Below are 20,320 nucleotides of genomic sequence, written 5' to 3' on the forward strand. Positions count from 1 at the left end.
CCTCTTGGAGCTTTTGCTTCTCACCGCTCCTATCACCCTCTGACAAGATTCAGTTTGAAACCGTGATAAAAATCACAGCTCTCTTTTCCACTGGATGTTGACCTCAGCCAAAACTCTCCATGTTTTGTGTTTTTCTTATCATCAGGTCCTGCAATATATACATGGAGAGAGGTGGGTTACATGACAAAATCGAAGGGTTATGCATAACTAAAAAAGGTTTTCAAAAACATCTGTGAGAAGTGGGGGAAAAGATCTGCCAGTGATGGAAAAACCAATCAAAACCAGCACCAGGAGAGACTGGATGCACAGAAATGATGTGACTAAGATGACACTTCTCACTTCATAACATAGCCAAGACGTCGCACCACTATATCTCCTCTGTAGCAACGGAAAGACCAGAGCAGGAGAGCAACACATCAGTCAGCCAAAGCTGTCCTGCACTGGGTGCTTCCACTGGGATATCACCAGAAGAAGACGGTGTGAAATGCAACAACCACCCACTACATCCAGATGAGGCTTGCCTTGGGGAAGGCAAAGGATAGGAGCTTCTACAGTGCATGTTTATGGTCTCACCCTGGCATACCATACAGAATGCGACAGCCTTGCTATCACAATTAGCTGCCCAGCAATTTCTGCCCAGCAGGTTCTGGATGCCTGTAGGTACTGTGATTTCAACACAGATTTTTTTTATTTGTTTTGAAGTCCAACATAAGAGTTACTTAGAGCTGAGACAAAACCTGTTATTTTTGAGGAGGGAAATAGGTCAGAGGAGGTGATACAGCATGGAAGTCACAGCAGTACATACAGAAAGTGTGTTTTAAATTGATGAAGTGGGGACTTACGAAAGGACTACCCCAAAAGCAGCAGTCTGTGCGTTGCTGGGGTTACAGGAAGTGTTCAGGCAACATATGAAAGGATTAGGCACCAAGTTATCATGAGAAATTTAAAGTTTAAGGGGCAAAAGGAACAGAATAAAGATTGTCAGGAATTTTAATCCCATCTGCTCAGCACAAGGAATATCTAAGCACATGCGACCCAATTTAAGTTTACTGCCGTGGACTAAAGGAAGCATGGGAGGTACTTGCAGCTGCTCATCACTCCCTAATTTCTGGAGATAACAGATGCTAGGAGCTGCCATAACGCTGTCACACACCAGGACGCAAGTACCTCCTGCAGGAGTGCTGGCACCTGCTCCCACTTTAAATGAGCTGGCTAAAACTGGTGGCCTTGCCACTTCCCAAATGCACTGCCCAGCAGTGACCAGCACAACGGAGGGTGTAAACAAACTGCTGATATGTTCAGTTGCTTCAGCAATCAAGCGAACACTTGGACAGATTTAAGTATATTCCCACCACACACTTCAAACACCATTACACTGTTATTAGAACAAAAAAAAAGAAAGCATGAGAATTACAAAGATTTTGGTAGCAATGCTAACCAATGTGTTCACAGAACAAAAACAGAAGGAAATCAGGACTCAAGAACATTAGAAAAACTGCATTTTTATACATCGCTTTTACAACCTATGCTCCATCTGAGGACATTATTTTGGGGGAAAAAATGACTGTAATAATCTTTCATAAATCTTTAACTGAATTAAACAAAACATCAAGCTGAAGCATTTCTGCCTAACGTCACTGAGAAAAGATAAGCAGCCAAAAGAATATAATTCAGGTACAAATGTTAGACTGAGACAGCGAGAACTAGTTTTTCCTGCATTAATGAAACTTTCCAAAGGAACTACAGTACAAAGGGGAACTCTCAGCACCAGCTTAGTCAGACGATACATTCCAGCTGCTGAGCAAACAGCTGTTGAGCAATGCAAGGCTGCCATGCACGCCCAAATGTCCGGAGTTTTCTTTTTTCCATCTCCATAGCTCAGAAGATGAACTGAAACGGATGTTGCTTCCCATAAAGAACCAAGATACTTCACAACGCTGCAATCAAAGTACACACAGCCTTCCGTTCGATTTATCTCCTTAGAAATCTTTATACAAGTTTGCTAGCTTTTTGCCAAGGCCCTCATTTTTATATGAAACGTCGTTTGTGAAACATCAGTCACTTCTACGCCCACAGAACCAAACACAAAGCGACAGGCTGGTGTGCATCACAGCTACTGCTCGAGCCCAGCAGAACTCCGTGACTGCTCCGCTGCGTACTTCTGCCACTAATTAGAAGCGCGTCTGACACCTCCAACACATCAGTTCTCTGCAGCACTTCCTTAATGAAGGCATACAGCACTGCCCAGCACTGACAGATGCCTTTCAGACAGATGTCCAGCCCATCACCCTCTCGCAGAGAACAGATTTCTTAATGGTGCTTACTCAGTGACATCTGCTTGAATGGCAGATGCCCACACCTCTTCAACTGCACACAGCTCTGGTGAAAAATCCTTCTTCTACATGAACACCAGCAACTTCATGCTTTCTTGTAGACAGCTAAAGACAAATTGTAGGAAATTATATTCTTTGTCAATTTGTATAATTTTGTAAACACGTACCCGATTAGACACGTTTCTCAAGGTGCTTCAAAATTCCTGCTAGTGCACATGAAAACACCATTAAAAATTAACATTTGTATGTTACATAACCGATGCCTGTGGAATCCACATTTCACTTTTAATTGTACCAGAAAAGATAAAGCAAGAGAGATGTATGTATTTTCACTTTCTTCATTAGCATCTGAAAGGGATGAAGTTTGCTTTACATGATAAGACCACATTTTTCTGGTGTTTTACATAATAGTCAGTGCATGATACGGTAGCTGGTTTTCTAATGGGTTATTAAATACAAATTAAGTGCTTCTTTGATCTCCCTATGGTGGGCTTTAGAGATACACAAACATACGTGACACGGTGAAGGTGCTCAAGTTTGGTCAGTGCTGCTTGAAAGAAACCCAGCAGGAATTTTGTCTGGAGACTGACTCTTTTGGCACCCACATCGTGCTGAACAGTGGGCCACTGGCTTGGCTGCTGGGGATGGCAGATGGTTTCATTTGTTGTGCACCTCTCCACCTCACAGCAAATCCTACGAGGAAGGCTGCCCAAGAAGGGGAGGGAAGCACTGGGCAACGGCACCTGTTGCTTCTGCTTCCAAGTCTGGCTCCACCAGTACAAGAGAATGCAGAGAAACCACCAAAGCAGTCCAGAGACTCAATACATTAACAAAAAATAAGAAGGTGGCAAAAAAGCAAAAGAAAAGCACAGCATATTGCTTAGTAAATGACTGCACACAACTTCTGGTAAGCAACTGATATATTTTTCTTCTGTTGCAATGGAAGCCTTTGAGCCAGGAATTGTAGTAGCAAAAAAACTATATATCAGCTAGGAACTACATTAAAACTACTCAACATAGTCTGATTGTACCAACATCAGAACATCTAGACACTGGGGGTAAAATAATTATTACTCAAAATATGGCAAAACACTGGAAACTCAACATTTCTGCAAATGGTGGCGTAAGATAAAAGACGAATACAAAAGCCACGATTGCAAATTGCTGAATCTTTAAGACAACACAGACAAATACTGTTGGTGACTTCAAAGTCACTCTTTGTTTTAGAGTATAAGATAAACTAGCAATATTTCTTGCTTCTGATGTCATCAGTTAATGAGTAATCATTGCCTAAAAAAACACCACTCATTATGCAACAAAACAAGCTTCACAATATTATAGGAAAATATTCAAAAGATTGAACTTTCAAGTTAACAAACGTTATTAGTAACATTCCTAGCTTTTATTTTTTATGTAACCTTCTGCGTGTGAACTGCTACCTCTGCAGTACCATATAGCCACTCTGCTGGTATACCAGAAATTCCAACCTGTGCATTCTTGGCTGAGGCTCCTTTTGGCCCCATGGCTAAACAAGGAGAACACCCAAAGCTCTTGTTTACTGCCTTAGTACTCACCCCCTATCGTATCACAACAGCACATAGGAGGAAACGGTGCATCATACACAGCACTTCTGCAAAAAGGAACCCAAAAAAGCAGTGCTCGCTGCTCTGCCCTTGGAAGCACAACTGGCAGACCCCTTGCACAGCCCAGAGCCAAGGATGGGTGGGTCTAACCGAGCAGCTTGTTTAAGACTTGAAGGCACCAAGACAAGCCTCATTGGACAGGGGTACACATTTTCATAAATTCAGGTTTTTTTTCTAAAACTTTCTTCGACAAATAATAATCTTCATTTCTGTACTTAAAGCAGTCCCCACCCTCTACCCTGCAGCTTTTTGGAATGTCAAATCCTTTGGGATAAATTGCATTTCAATTCAGTTTTTATTTAGGGAAATACCAACATAGAATAATAGATCTGACACCAGTTTACCCAGCCTTGTTAATTACCAGGCCTCCTGATGGAATTTCACCCTTTCACAGCAAGGCAGCTGAAGGCAACTATCAGTGCTGTCATTGTCACCCTGCAGCAGCTACAGGAGCGGTCTCAGAAGCCCTTGCCCTGAGCCTCCCTACCACCTATAGCTTGTTTTGAATAGCTCCTAAAAACAAAGTACAAAAAAATCCACCAGTTTGTGTAATCAATCCTATTAGAGGGTACAAAATCTTTTTCCTACTGTAAGAAACCTACTTGAGCTAGATTATCCCTCCCAACTCCTGCAATTCTGTGACAGTCCCTAGCCACCGAAGCCCCTTTCCCCAGAAGCACTGCACCTTGTATTCAGCTCGATGGAATCTCCCAGCATTACATTCACATAGCTACCAGAAGCCTCCAAGTTCAGCAAGCACTGCTTGACTTGCTGCTGGTTGAAACCCAGCTCAGTCTCAAATGTAATACACCGTTATATTTCTGAAAGCCTTTTAACTACAAAACCAAGGCAGTCCATACTGCTATAACCTTTGCAGCTGTGGTGATGGTACATGATACCTAGACTTCATGAAAGAAGGGAAAAATGTTTAACAAATTAATATTTAATTAGTACCAGGAAAGGGTTTGTGCTTTGCAAGCATCATTGTCAATGCTAATGTGAGCAAAGCCGTTGCTACAAAAAAGAAACTGCTGTGGAAAAATTCCACATTTTGCAATGCCAAAGTCTTCACTCATTCCAGAAGCTGCAGCCTGGCTGGGGTGGGCAGGGTCCTCAAGTTTCCCCCTGCCCCAGTAGGGCTCCCAGCACCCACACCCAGGGGCCTGGGGAGGAACTGCTGACTGGGTATAAGAACAATCCATACAATATTCAGAATACGTGTCTTACTGTGCCCCAATACATTATTTATCTCCAGTACTAAGGCAACACTGCACAGCTCAGAGGCACACACTGGTGCAACCTAAAAGTTACTTCCTTGAAGGCCTGCATTTGAACACGGGAAACTCGGTGAATTCCTAATGAGTCTATTTGTGCTGTTACACCATTTTCTATGCTAGTAAATAAATCTGTCAGCAGAGGTACTGAGGCACTACAACACTGCCTTTTTCACAGCACTGGTGACATCTGACCCTTTATCTCTGTTATGTGCTCAGTCGTGCGTTTGTTTTATTATCCCCGTAGATGCTTGCTGCATGTTTTAAGCACAAGTTAAATGCAGCTGCATATGTTTTAAGCACACCTTAAATGCAGACAGTCACATTTCCAAATGTGTAACAGCATTATGTTTATTCTTCCCTATTGTGCTCTTCCTTTGTTCACTGGAAAAACAGATTTATACTTCTAAAATAAAAGCTAGATGACATCTTAGAGCCTAAAATTAAGATTATAAATTACAAAGAAATAAAAGATATTTAATATAAAATATATTTTGAAGAAGTTCTGTCAACGAAGTCAGAAGATTCTGTGCCCAAGTAGAAAAAAAAAAAGCTACTGCTCAAATGTGAATTATTTAAGCAAGATATTTGCTCTAGGTTTAGTGATCTAGAAGAGCCTTGTAGGCATTAAAGATAACAGTAGCTACCATTACTGGTTTGGAAGCCTGTTCTTGCATGTCTTTTCAGTGCATCTGAAGACAGACCCAGTTTCCCATATAACTCCTGCTTGTGTGTTGTTAAATGCCTGACAGGCACCGTGGCGTGTTATGGAGCCGTTTCCCAGAAATAGGTTTAAGTGCTCTTCAGCAAGCTAAGCTAAACTGCTTTAATCTCTAACAGGACCAGTGTGGAAGTGATCCTTTTAAAAACTTATCTGGAGAAATGAAAGCATTTGGTGAATACCTATTTGAATGGGAAAAAAAAAATCCTGTTGACCACTGCACACTGGTATTATTTTGTGCAGTCAATCAATAAATATTAGCTCTAAAAGGACCACTACAGAAAGAAGCTGCATTGTGTTTAAAGATGACAAGGTAAGCTTCAAAATGTCTGAATTAAATATTTTTTGTATTCTAACACTAAGCCGGTTGCATTCAACTGTAGACTGAAGTTTCACATTTACTCAGAATACAGCTTTTAAAGCTCAGCTGCTTTAAGATCAAGAATAGCAGGCAGCAGGAAAACACACATCTTTTGGAACTGACTCCAATGAAGTGGCCCATTTCCCATCTTCCCCCTGAAAAACACATAGGGCATCAAAGGGGAATGGTACAACTCATGCCTGTTCGTAATACTGCTGTTACTGAGGCTTCCAGAAGAGGAACCAGAAGGCCTCTAACAGATGTGGAGCCAAACAGATGGCACCGTTCTCAAAGAAACACAACGTAATGGATCTGTCGTGAAAATCATTATTTCGGAGTACTCTAAGCCCTTTCATTAACTTACTTCCATTTTTATTTCCCTTTTTTTCAGCCTCTATCCATTGCTGTTTTTTGACAATTCCTGCATATTCCCCCAGTCCCTACAGGCATCTCCTGCACTCTTCCTCCTCTGTAGCTCTTTCAAGCCTTTTCCAAACAGCCTGTGTTAACACTCTGTGCTCCGAGCAGTCTGCTCTTCGACCAGCAGGAATCTCGCCTCAGTCACCTTCAACTTGACCAAAAACTCAATTTGGCATACCAGCAGCCTTCTGGTCAATAGGAATAAATAGTTTTCTTTCCGACTTCCACAAAAATCTATAAAAAGCTCAGACAACATAGTCTGAGCTGACAAAACAGCTTAGCTCTTGTGCTCTATAATCTGTGGAATGCAATGCTAAAATACACACCGTTGTCATTCAAATTCTGAGGATACTGATATTGAGCATGCAAGTATTCTCCCTATGATGCCGTACAAACAAGCACGAACAAAAGAATGAAAAGATAACTGTTGTAATTAAATGCTTGCTTTCATGTGGTCTGTCATGTCAGAACATGGCTTGAGGGGCCGGAATTCTCAAGCATTCACCAGTCTACAGTAATGTGCAAGCAACAGTAAAAAGCTGTATTAGTCTTTTAGAACCAAAACACGCTTGAACTCTGTGTATGACAAACTAACAGCGTTTACTCATTGAAAAAAACACAATGCAGTGAAGCGGATTATGATGGCAGCACCCTGCATCAGGCTTTTCACCACAGTAAATCATGTAAGCAGTAACTATAAAGAATGAAACTACTCTCTTAGAGCTAAATATGTCAGCTGTGGGCAGGCTAGAAAGCTCAAAACACACCGAAAAATATTTGTTTCAGAAGCAACACAGTACTACGACAGTAGTTAAGACTTAAGCATATATTTCATTTTCACATGGGAAGTATGGAAAGTTCGAAAGAAAGTGCTCCATCTCTTTTACATTGTACCAAGTAAAAAAATAAATAAATAAATTCATTTTGTTAGTACTCACCTGCTGAGATGTCATCATCCACCAGATCATGCTCTTCCTCCTGAACTTTTGCCTCTGTTGCCAATGAGTCTGGGCTTGCAGTAGCAGTTTGAATGGCTTCTGTGGTTACTCCAGCTGAAAAAATAATAGCCCAACACCCAGAGAAGTCAGTGGTTTTCTTAGATAACATCCCTACACGATGGAAAAGTAAAATTATCTTCTGTTGCAATGTAGCACTATGAAATGCAGATAAAGGAAACTATTTTCTGACTTCCCTTAACACAAACCTTTCCTTTCTAAACGTTCTCCCCAATGTAAATCTCTCATATACTTCCTTCTTATCTTCTAATATGATTAAAACCACCAGAAACACAGAGGCACAACATCCTGCTTAGCCATAAAACTGAGTTCCACCAAAACTTTTCTCACATCTCCTCTTAATCCTGCATCTCTCTCACCAAAAAAGGGCTCTTTCCATGCCACTTTCAGAGAACATTCTTTCATCTGAGACATTCTGCATCATTTGGTTGCGATGTATCAGTTAACTGGCCTTGCAAATTGTATTATGGACACTAAATCATGCCGTGTAATACAACAGGAGGTTATCATTCTCTGGTGCATGCTGTGCCCAGCTTTAACCTTTATGAGACCCTGCCCAGACCTTACCGCAATTCCATCAAGGCACTATCAAAAGAAGTGTTTTGCTAAGAGTGAAAAAGTACAGCCTCACAAATAGTGTTCCCAAAGAGCTTTAGGAAAGCTGAAGGAGCAGACTGAAGAGAGCCCAGATAAGATTTCTTTCCTCCTGATGTATCCTTTATGTCAGCTATCAAAAATCTTATTATATGAAGAGATTGCTGCTTTCCTGATCGTGGCATTAGGTTTGCCATCTATAGAGGCATTAAGATCCCATTAAAAAAGGACTACAGCCCTTTGTCAGCACCAACCAAGCTTCAAAAAGAAATAACAAATCTGGAATGCCTTTTCCTGTGCTGCCCCAGGCTGTCACCTAGCACAGGGCGACCAAGTCCTGCCTACTCTCTTGCTGCTCCTCCGCCATTTGTACAGCTTCCTTATGAGAAAAAAAAAAACAACAGGCACATGCATTTCTTCAGTTTGGAGTAGTTTATGTGATAAATGTGATGTGTAAGGTGATGAGAAGGTAAATGACTTACCTTCTCCAAATGTACAAATATGGTTTATAAGTGAAAAGACAATGGTTCAAATTAACTACACGGAGAGACGCTCTCTCAGGGGTTTGATCATGTACAAAGTTTGAGAATCCACATCTGAAGGCCATTTAATCCCGAGTCTTTGAACCAGTTCAGAAACGTTAACATTCTCATGAATTATATTCTAGATTTTTTAGGTTTCTGTTGTTAAACACTCAGTATTCACAGCAGAGTCATACTCCTACCTTCTTGATAACACAGCCATTGTCTAACACAGCAATTTCATTTCCGATCTTTCCTCTGACATTCTTTCTTTAGAAAGAAACTACTAATTCTTCACAAATTTCTCATTATGTCAGCACATGTAAAGCAGAACCAATAAAGGTAAAACAAGACTGGAGGATTTTGATGTCATGATGCAGCTGTTTAAGCTCACAGCTGTCCCCCAGTGTGGCCCTTTCCAGCTATCATGAGGACCCCGTAGTTCCAGCACTGTATTGCCAAAATGCTTTTTGGATGGGCCAAAACACAGCACCTTTGACTTATTTAGAATCATAGAATCATTAAGGTTGTAAAAGACCTCTAAGATCATCAAGCCAAAGTGTCAGCCCATCCTCACCATGTCCTCTAAACCATGTCCCTTAATTCTCACATCACTTCTTGCGCTACATTTTATCCTCAGGTTGATGAAAGGGAGCTGAGGTTTCATATTAGATGTGCTACACCTAAAGAGCTTAGCAAGACCAGTGATAACACAGTGAAAGGACAGAAATGTTTTTGCACAAGTTGGTTCTAAGCACAGCATATAAAATGTTGAAAGTCCCTTATAATGCTATAGAATTAAAATAAAAATCTAAGCACAAATCATTTAATTTGAATGATTCTCAAAAAAAAAGGGGGGGGGGAAGGGAAGATAACAATCACACAAGTAAGTCAGGCAATATTTATAAATTATCACTTCCTCTAAATGAAAATCCAGCAAGAAGGAATGTGTGTTCCTGCACACAGGTACCTTCTACACAATTCACCAAAATGTCTCGGAAACATGATTTGGAAGTGAAAAGGACAGAAAAAAAAAGTGCATGTTTGAAGCATAAGCCAGCTGACACATTAGAAAACACTGGAATGGAGCGCACCTTCAGCAGTTTGTGGATGACACCAAGCTGCGTGGTGCAGCTGGCATGCCTGAGGGACAGGATGGCATCCTGAGGGAGCTGGGCAGGCTGAGCAATGCATCCACAGGAACTGCACGAGGTTCCACAAAGCCAAGTGCAAGGTGTGCACCTGGGTGGAGGCAACCCTCGCTGCCAGTACAAGCCGGGGGATGTAAGGATGGAGCACGGCCCTGCCACAAAGTGCCTGGGACACTGGTGGATGGCAGATGGACACGAGCCAGCAGTGTGCCCTCATAGCCCAGAAAGCCAACTGGATCCCGGGCTGCATCCAAAGCAGCGTGGCCAGCAGGGCTCCTCTGCTCTGCATCGTGAGACCTCACCTGGAGCACTGCGTCCAGATGGGAAGTGCTCAGTGCAAGAGAGATGTGGACCTGTCAGAGCACATCCAGAGCAGGGCCACAAAAAGGATCCAAGGGATGGAACACCTCTCCTACGAGGACAGGCTGAGAGAGCTGGGGCTGTGCAGCCTGGAGGAGAGAAGGCTCCAGGGAGACCTGAGAATGGCCTTTCAACATCAAAAGGAGGGCTTTTTTTTTTTAGAAAGAAAGGAACAGACTCTTCAGCAGGGTCTGCTGTGACAGCACAAGTGGAAATGGTTTCAAACTAAAGGCAGGGAGATTTAAATTGGATACAAGGAAGAAGGTCTTTACAATAAGGGTGATGAGGCACAGGCTGCCCAGAGCGGTGTTGGTGCTCCGTCCCTGGAGATACCCAAGGTCAGGCTGCACAGAGCCCTGAGCAATGATGGAGCTGTTGGTGCCCCTGTGCGCTGCAGGTGAGTGTGACTTGATGACTTTTAAAGGGTTCCTTCCAACTCAAATGATTCTATGACTCTGTGATTACAATTCACTATTTACTGTAGCATCATAAACTCATTATTCAGTTACTACATCAAAATAGTGCAGTGCAGATCTATTTTATTTACTCCTTTGTGCTCTGCAAAGTAAGAACTTGCAGGAGCAGAATGACCAACCACATGGACATACAGCAGTCTTTGAGGTCCAATCACAGTACCCTTACTTAATGAAAACTCATATTTAAATCAACTGAAGTTTAATTAAGTTTTACTCAATTAATCTTGCTTTAAATAAGTCTTCCTAACGGAGATATATATCTACCGGAAATATATTAATAAAAATGACAACATTATATTTGTTAGACTTAGCATGTTTATTTTTGTTACCAGAACGGGTTATGATCAAAGCAAAGAAATGTTGATAGATATTCTTAAATCACTCTCTCTTCAATTTCATGCTGCCACATTATTTAAGATTTCCACTTTAGAAGAAATAATAATTTGATGCAGACACTGGGTTTTAGCACTATGGGAAGCACCAGCAGCATCCAGACCTAATTTTTAGGCAGCATTCACTAGCAGCAGATTCCTGCCCGGAATTAATTCAGTGTGCAGCACCCGATCGATCTGGCAGCTCCCAGTGCACACTGCGTGCCTGCCTGCAGCATGCACACAAAGGGCACGGCCAGATAACCTTTTGCTTTCCATTAAAGACATAGGAACCATTTTTGTATTGGCAGTAACACAACATATTTTAAAATACATCAGTCTGTGTGTACTCTGCCTGGGTGGGCAGACCTCGTGCTGGAACATTCAGGGGTTCCTCCGCACGCGGCCTATGAAACACCTGCCTCAGCATTTTCAGAAGACATGACACTGAGCAACAGAAAAATAAAGAAATAGGAATACAACACTCAGCAAAGAAATCTGTTAAAAAAAGAAAAAAAAAAAATCTCCTTTGCAGAATCTATCCTACACTGAAGAAGTCTTTGCTCTTCAAAACAAGCAGGTAACAGAGGTAACATTTTTCCCTTTTTGAACTCAAAACCCTTCCTCATCGAGAACACACTATAGACCGTGCAGAAACAATCACATGCTGTGAAAACAAGGAGCAGGTAAAGGCTACATGACAACCTTAGCAGACAGAACATGAAGCTTTGAAAGCTTAACTGCCTTCCGTCGTGTGCCAGAAGAATATCAAGGGCTAAACCAACTCCAACACTTTCAAATCATGATGTCACATTCATTTCATATTCATAATCTACAGCTTAACAGCTGAATATAAAGACTATAAAGGTTACAAGACTAGCTCAATAAACATGCTCTGGATTGAGAATAAATACTTCAGGCTTTTCCCTTTCTTTTTGTTCATCAAAAAGTTTGACATGAAATGAGAAATTGATATGAAATGGGAATTAAGTTTTAAGAAGGAATCCACCTGACCCCGCTGCTTATCCTTTAAAGCCCTAATTCTCTCTGCTGGCTACTCAGAAAAGGAAGGGATAAAACACAACTGATACAAATTGAGCAAATCAATCACTTTCAACCAGAACCACGAAGAGCCTTCCTTGGGGACAGCAACATCTTGATACTCTCATGAGAAAAACACTTAAGGACAAAGTCTGAAACACTTTGTTCAGTGCCTCCATACTATGTGTTCTGGTTTAGACTCACTCCAGCAGCTGAGCTATTCAGTAAACAACAAATGGATACTGTTAGACATGCCTCTCCCCCCTTCATTTCTGGACTAAGTGCTTTCCACAAAGGCAGGTTGATCTCCCTGGTAAGGGCTCTCTACAATTGCACTCCTGTACAATCACTACATGAAGTGAAAAGGGAATGAGAACACCACCAAGCACTGACTATGTTTCTGCTTTGTGGAAATAATTCCTAAGATGCCCTATTCAATGTGCTCTGGGGCACCAGCCAATGCTACTGAGTATTTCAAAATTCAAAACCAAGTATGGGAATAAAACCTGCCTAAGCAGACAGTTTTGCATTAAGTAGCAACTTGATTCAAATACAAGTTCAAAAACCTGTGCCTCCATTGTTCCACAACGCTGTCTCTTGCATCAGATAAAAGATTATTAAAAGACAGTCCAGCAAAAATTTGCCTTGCTGCTTTCCACACACATCAAGGAGCTGAGAGGCATGCACATTCACTAGGTCTCAGCAAGTACAGTCCTGCTCCCAGTTGCTCTTGGTCTGTGCACATATACAAACAGAGAGAAGATTTCATCTCTCTTTGCTAATACCACACTCCTGAGACGTTCAAGAGCCAATTAAACGCATATGACTAAATACATCAGCAACAAGCTTCTATTAATGGTTGCATTTGTTTCACTTATAAAGGAACCTGCCATGTCAAAGAAAAGCACTTTTTCCACATCGGGCACATAAGAACTATTATAACGTAGTAAGATGGGCTGGGTGGAAACACGCTGATAATGTTCTATGCCCCTCTACTAAGTGAGGACATAGGAAGACATAGAGGATGAAGGAAACAGAGCAGTATTTCTTGATCGACCATATTGCTTCTACTTGCCTTTCCAGCACCAACCTGTATTTTTCAGAAGCTCTCCACGTGCATTTGAGCCATTCTAAGTAATTTCTATGCCCCTCAATCCCTCCCCAGATCTTTTAAAACAAGGAATCAACTCTTATCACGTCTTGTACCGTAACTAAGGGAACATCTGTTTACTTTGCCTTCAAGAGCAAGCTTTGTAGTTCCTCGGTTATTTCATCACTCCATTCTGTTACCACAATCACTGCTCCTCCTCAGGGTGCCTGCACCTCTGTGGATGCTCACGCAGCCAGTACCACTGTTAAGCAGCCTTCCAGCTCTGCCACTCAGAACCATAAACTAGGTAAACTCAAGCTACGTTGTTTTCAATAATGCTGATGTAAAAAAATAATTCCAGTGTGCTAGTCATTATTTGTTTTGCACATTTTCAGTATCACTGCTTTCAAAATACTGAGCGTTTGCATACAAGTCATTCATTCACCCACACTCCTCAGCTGATTTCTCTTTATTATTTCCTGTTGTAAATCCTGTTTGTTCTGGTAGATAAGTATATCCTGATCTAGCATTAAAACAAATGCTACTAACTAATACAAATGCCAAAGTATTGCTGTATGCATTCATGCTGTGTGTACTGAATTGAATACACACAGAATACAGGCTTTTTTTTTTTGGACCAGCCAGCCTTTGGCAATTGCTGTACACACATGCCATGCCTGCAGCCTGAGCACAGGCACAAGAGCAGAACAAAGCATTCTGCTTCCAGCTATGCGCATGTGGAACACAACTGCACGCTCTTTTCAAACTTCCACGCAGCAGAGTTTAAGTAATGAGAAGCACCACAAAAAGAAAATGTTGGAATTAGTGTGAGTTAGCAGTTGTTTTCCAGCACATTAAGTGGTAGCTCTTGTTTTGGAAGCAGTCTGGCGGCTGAAGCAAGCAGGCCCTACAAAGTGCCTTACATACACTTCAACAGCATGACTGTGCCCATAACCTTGCACCTAACAAGGTTGCTCTGTTTCACCCCAGAGAAATCAGTGACCATCCACAGCTGCTAAGGCAGCTACTGAGAGACCAAAGGGCGACTGCAGCTTTATTCCACAAACAGAGCACAACCCATCTCACCAGAAGAGCAGTTAAAAAACAAATTGTAACATTCAGATCAGCACCAATCTCTATCAGTTTGAATGGAGGCTCTTTGGCACGTACATCGCACTCCTTGTGATGGCCTGGCTGCGCATCAGGCTGTGCACAACATCCCTTGTAAGGCAGAGGCTGCATGCCTGAAGGCTGCAATTAACAACAGCTCTGCCTCACCAGCAAATCCTCAGCATCACCTGAACATACTGCACCCTATGAAATTTATGCATTCAATTTAGATTTAATAAGATTATTACACATTTCTCTAAAATCAATTGTATTTGACAGAGATCCTTCCCCGAACAGAAGCTACATTCTTCAGCGGAAGAAGAATCACAGTTAATGAAAATGAATGTCTACTACTTTACTTTAAAGGAAACATTCTCATTCACAAAAATATAATTTTTTTTTTTTACTGCTTTCTTACCTACAGTAGATGTGTTTGGACATCATTCTATAAGGGCAAGACTACAGACAGATAACTGAATGGTGTATTGTAAGATGCTGACAGATCTTGCAAGGACACATTCTTAGAGTCTGTACAACCTTTGCTGTAATAAGAATGAATAATATGAAAATAACTGAGACATACTTTTGGAGAAAAATGTAACAGATTAAACAGCAGCCCTTAGTGATTTCATTTATTTGAAGAAATATTGTATTATGTATCACTGTACTACTGCAAGATGTATGTACACAGTTACGGTCAGAAACCTAATGTTTTGGTAAATATGTATGTTTTGTGGTTCTAAACACACAGAAGACTTGTGCCCTCGATAACATTAAATCCTGTTAAAATCCTTCTCTGCCCATGAGCCAACTGTTCCAAATAAGGTCAATCATTCAGAAATACAGATGATTTTCACAGGTTGCAGGAAAAGAAAAGAAATTCCCTTTATCATTCCACCTACAAGTGGAACATTTTAACTGGCAGTATTTTGTCAGAAGGGATGAGGTGATGTTTAAAATTAATCCAGTCAGATCCATAATTAAATCAAAATACTATTTGTTTCAGCTTACAGTTTTGTTTTTAATTTGTACTATTGTAATTCATTAGATTTCTTCAGTTAATGCCTTTACCTAACAAAAAAGAAATGAGGTCATGAATATGCTAGAAAAAAATGTCACGAAAAGCAGTGCTTTCTCTTATAACCATATTAACCAACCAAAATATTATTAGAGAATTGCATTTGCAGCAGTATTTTAAATTATCTTCTAGTAAATACGCAAAGAAAGAAGACCTAATGAATAATAAGGTGACTGTGTTAATAGAAAAGACATCAGGAAAGAGGAAGGAAACATACAGAGAAAATTAGACAAGGGAAGAGTACGTGATTCACAGGAGCTGGTAACAGCACATCTAATCTGGTATTTCAATAAGCAAAGCCAAGTCAGGAGGATGTTGTGAGCGATGGTGTGAAATTACCAAAAAGAGACTGCAGAGGGCTGTAGGAAATGACTTACTGCTGCATGCATTTTATAAATTGCAAGAGACATTAAAAAGGAACAGCTCTCGTTCTTGATATACTTCTGGTACAGTTTAAGAAATCTTGGCAGAACATTGCAGGATGCATCTTTCACACCCACTCTGCAAAATGAGCTTAACCTTCTAATGCCCTAAAGTACATTAACTTATAGTTTTAGACTTTTATGAATGTGATAAGACAGAAAAATGTTCTACATTTCAAAGGGAAATACTGTAATCTCATGCTCACCCAATTAACCATAACCATAAATTACTGCCTAATGAATCCTTGATAACTGTAGTGCCATCTTCACCAGTATCTCCCTGCAGCCCTGGGTAACCACTGGTTCTGAACACCCAATGAGGCAAGAGTTGCATCAAATGTTTAAAACATGGTGATGGACATCTCCTGCATGCAGCTGCATTAGCTCATTTCAGAATCCTTCTATACTTTGGGGATGCCAAAGAATCCCTTCATAACCAATTCTATAATTTTATTATAGACTCTTTGGTAATTATATCAGCCTTTTTCATAGTAGGTTTCTTCCCTGAAATCTCCAAACTACAGCCAGCCCCTCAACAGTAGGGAAAGCCTCTGCAAAAGACACTGCACTCCCAGTGATTTGCACTGAAATGCTCTATTTACCTAATCAACATTAGGGATCTCAAACAATTTCACGACTATGAAATTTGAAAATTTCCAGAAACCTTCATGCATAACTCAAATGACTCTTTCCCCAAGTTTGCAGTACTTGTTTTCTTCATAAATTGGTTTATAGAATGCCTTTTTCCCCCCTCTATCTAGCAACCAAGTTATTTTCTGATTAATCACAGAATTACTTACGTGATATGACACTGTCAATGTACTGGGGCAAATACGGAGCCCAAGCGTCAATGGTCTCCTTCCGGCCTGCCTGTTCAATCCTCCTCAGTTCTGCTAGCAGGAGGGCCTGGGCAGCTTCTCTTACCTATAAATCAACCAGAACATCACAGAAACTCAAACATTAAATATTCATCAATATGCCATCAGTATAATTTAGCAACAACAACAAAAAGCAACACTTAAAGAAATAAAAAGACGTACAGAAAATTGAAGTTAGCTTTTAGAAAACCCCCATTTTTCCCTGCTCCTCTCCAACTTAAATACAGAAGCAACACGGCCACAAATAGGACAGCCCCGCACTATGATGACTCCCAAAAGAGAACATAACAGAGATGTAGGCACTGTGAGAAAACCTTCTCAGCACAGAGGCTCGTTCACATCCCCAGAAGTGAACAGTAACTGAGGTTTCCCCACTGAAAGAAATAAGGTGGCTCGCATTCCATCAAGTGAAATGGTTACTGCCTTTCATGACAAAGCAGTGCTGATGCACTGAAATATCACCAAAATTCGAATTTTCCGGAAACAATTTGCGATCACCCTTCTTTCTAAGAAAAGAATCTTGTCCAAGATTCCAAGACATGCAGCAAATAAACAATTTTTCTAAATGTCATAGGTGGATGCTGGAGTACCGTAGCAAAGCAAAAATCCCTAAGGAACAGTTTTCAAATGAGATAATCTCATTTGTGTGCAATATGGAAGGCTGAGCAACGTATACACACAAGCAAGTTACATGACTCTGTCAAGGTAAGACAGAAAACTGAGCAAGCAGGGACGAGCAAAATGCTAACTTGACATCTCAGGATATCCAGAAACTAGACTCCTACTGGCTACCTGCTTATAAATCCTAATTAGTTTCAAAGCAATTATCCTCTCCAGAAACCATCTCACGGTATATCCTCTCTAGCATAAGAGCAGATACCCAGCTAGCAAAAATCCTATTCTCCATTAAGTTAAAAGATGGCTGAAGACCTACAGCCTATAATCCAGCTCTGTTCCTCCTTTCCTACTCTGAAAGCTGCACAGTCAACAAAATTTTTGCCACAGTAGTGTAGGTGTAGAGTTAAGGCCTAGCAGTCATTTATCACACTGCTGGTGACAAACTGCTTACTGACTGCTGTATACAAGCTCCAACAAATGAAGCAACTCAACAGTCTTTTGAGGAAAAAAAAAAAAAAGAAAACATAGGTTAGTTTTTGATCCTAAAGAGATTCATAATGGAATATGAGAAATTGTAATCCAGGAATTTTGTTAGAAAGAAGTATATACAGTATATGTCACATAAGAGGTAAAAAAAAAACAACAAACAACAAACAGAGAGACACAATGATTTTTTCAACATTTTGACAGAGGTTAACTGGAAAACTGACCTAATGAATCCAGAATCAACAGCTACAAGAACTTGTGTCAGAAAGTGCTTTTTAAGAAAAACGAGCTTAATAAAAGTCATCAACATAGGACAGGTACATAAAGCTGCACTCTGCATAAATGAAAACCGAAGTAACAAGACATTCAAATATTAAGCTTCTGTTTGCAACACATGAATCACTTCTGCCTCTCCTCCCACACCCCCCCAGATCCTCTCCTCCCTGGGCCCTAAGGCAGAGCAGACGGCTCCTGCTGCTGGGAATTGGGCTCTCCTGAGGTCTCCCTTAGTGATGTGCTCTTGTCGCAGTGAAGCAAGGCTGCCATCCTGTGGCACATCACAGGAGCCATTTCTCATCTAAAATAATGTACCAGTTTAAAATAAAGAAGCGAAGTCTTAAAGATAAGGCTGATATTTGAAAGCAAATTATTTGCCGTTTTTTAGAATTGAGCATTGGGGAAAAAAAAAAACAAAAAACTATCAACAGAAAATTACTGCTGAACTGGTACACAGGCTGCTCAGAAAAGTGTGAGTGCCCCATCCCTGAAGGAGCCCAAGGACATGGATGGGGCCCTGGGCAGCCTGAGCTGGAGAGGCCAACCAGCCCATAGCAGAGTGGGGCTGGGAGACTCTGGGGTCTCTTCCAATCCAGCCAGTCTGTAATTCTGCAATCCTCTGAACTCACCTCCAGGCAGCGGTCCTGCCACCTGCGAGCCAGCATCTCCAGAAGAGGAGGCCTGAACTTGTCCAGCCCCAGCAGGTCAGGGAGCATCACGCAGTGCATGGCAGCAAGCTGGCTCCACCCTGTTCAAACATAGAAGAACACACCAGAAGCACTCTATCTTTTCATTCTCTCTCACAAAGGAAATAAAACTGCACTGAATCACAGGCTTGAATTTCAAACTTGCAAGCCTCAGAATACGTTCAACACACTAAACACAGAAAAGCTCCTAAGCACAAGTCCTGAGTTCACGACCAACTTCAATGATCTGCTGAAACAATAGTTTCCACTATTTTCACACAATGTCCCACATGCAAGTTTGATACCATTCCTTTAAAGAAAGCTATTCATACAAATTACCAGTAGGAAGATTACAGACTTTTTAAAGAGGTATACCAGCACATCAAAGCACACATTTTTCTACTATCCTTACTCTTCCCATCTAAATCCTGCTTCACACTGGAAGCTTGTAATATTATTTAGTTGAAAGCAGTAAAGAGGAGTGTATCAACCTCAAACAACAGAGATCCTAAAATTCCAGTAATGTACACCAAAAACATGCTGTTAGTATTATGATCTACTTTGACTTGATAAGCACGAGAAATATTTCCAGTGAACACATAGACCTCCATTTTTGTCAGCAATGGTGAACACAAAAATCTCAGTATTTTAACTACCAAAGCTTTCCATGATGCTACAAGAAAGAAAAAAAAAAAAACATTTAATACCCAAACTCCTACTAAAAAGCACAAATTTATGGCTTAGCAATAAGGCATCAAAGCAAAGGTTTAAAACAACTTCCCTGCAGTGATACAGGTGTTGTGGGTTAGCTTGGTTTGTGTTAGGTTGTTTGTGCGTGTTCCAATCTTTAGGGCAGAAAGTCATTCTTCACAATGGAGATAAACATTCATTAGAAAAAAAAAAAAAATAAACACAAACTCCAAGTAGTTTAATTAAAAAGTTTCTGTTTTCATAAGCACTACAAATCAAATTTAAGTGACGTGAAGCTCACTTTGTTTCAGTTTCATATATAGAGTACCACAAAAGGTTTAGCCTCCTGGTTTGTGCCACAGGCAGCCCCAGAAGGTCCCCAAGCTCCAGATGGAGCTGAGCCTTCGCACCGAGGAGCAGCAGCCGTACCCAGGTGGAGGCACAGCAGTGGGACACAAACTGCACATGGTGTGGCTTCAGTCACACACATTCTTCCTGCTTAGAAAAGGTTCATTGTTTTGTCAAAACGCAACAGCAAAACCAGACACGGTCTGAAATCCAACCTTTGACATGGTCATCAAGAACTGAACTTTGACAGAAAGTCCTGGACAGACAAACCACATCTGTTCACTCTCTAGCACCAGCACTAACGGCAAACTATGGAAAAATAAACTCATTGCTTCTGTTTCTTGAAAAGAAAAATA

General features: G+C 41.0%; 1 protein-coding gene across 3 annotated transcripts in view; it reads right to left on the bottom strand.

The window, feature by feature from the left end:
* WDR7 (WD repeat domain 7) overlaps window positions 1-20,320 on the bottom strand; it is a 114,270-nt gene that overhangs the window by 61,366 nt on the left and 32,584 nt on the right. For all 3 annotated transcript variants that reach the window (XM_021380077.1, XM_021380076.1, XM_021380079.1), the window contains exons 17-19: window positions 18,870-18,988; window positions 16,783-16,906; window positions 7,691-7,804 (exon numbers count right to left, since the gene is read on the bottom strand). In XM_021380077.1, the coding sequence (XP_021235752.1) occupies window positions 7,691-7,804; window positions 16,783-16,906; window positions 18,870-18,988 (357 nt within the window). The remainder of the gene's footprint in view (window positions 1-7,690; window positions 7,805-16,782; window positions 16,907-18,869; window positions 18,989-20,320) is intronic.

This window comes from Numida meleagris, chromosome Z, assembly GCF_002078875.1.
Source record: "Numida meleagris isolate 19003 breed g44 Domestic line chromosome Z, NumMel1.0, whole genome shotgun sequence".
Taxonomy (NCBI): Eukaryota; Metazoa; Chordata; class Aves; order Galliformes; family Numididae; genus Numida; species Numida meleagris.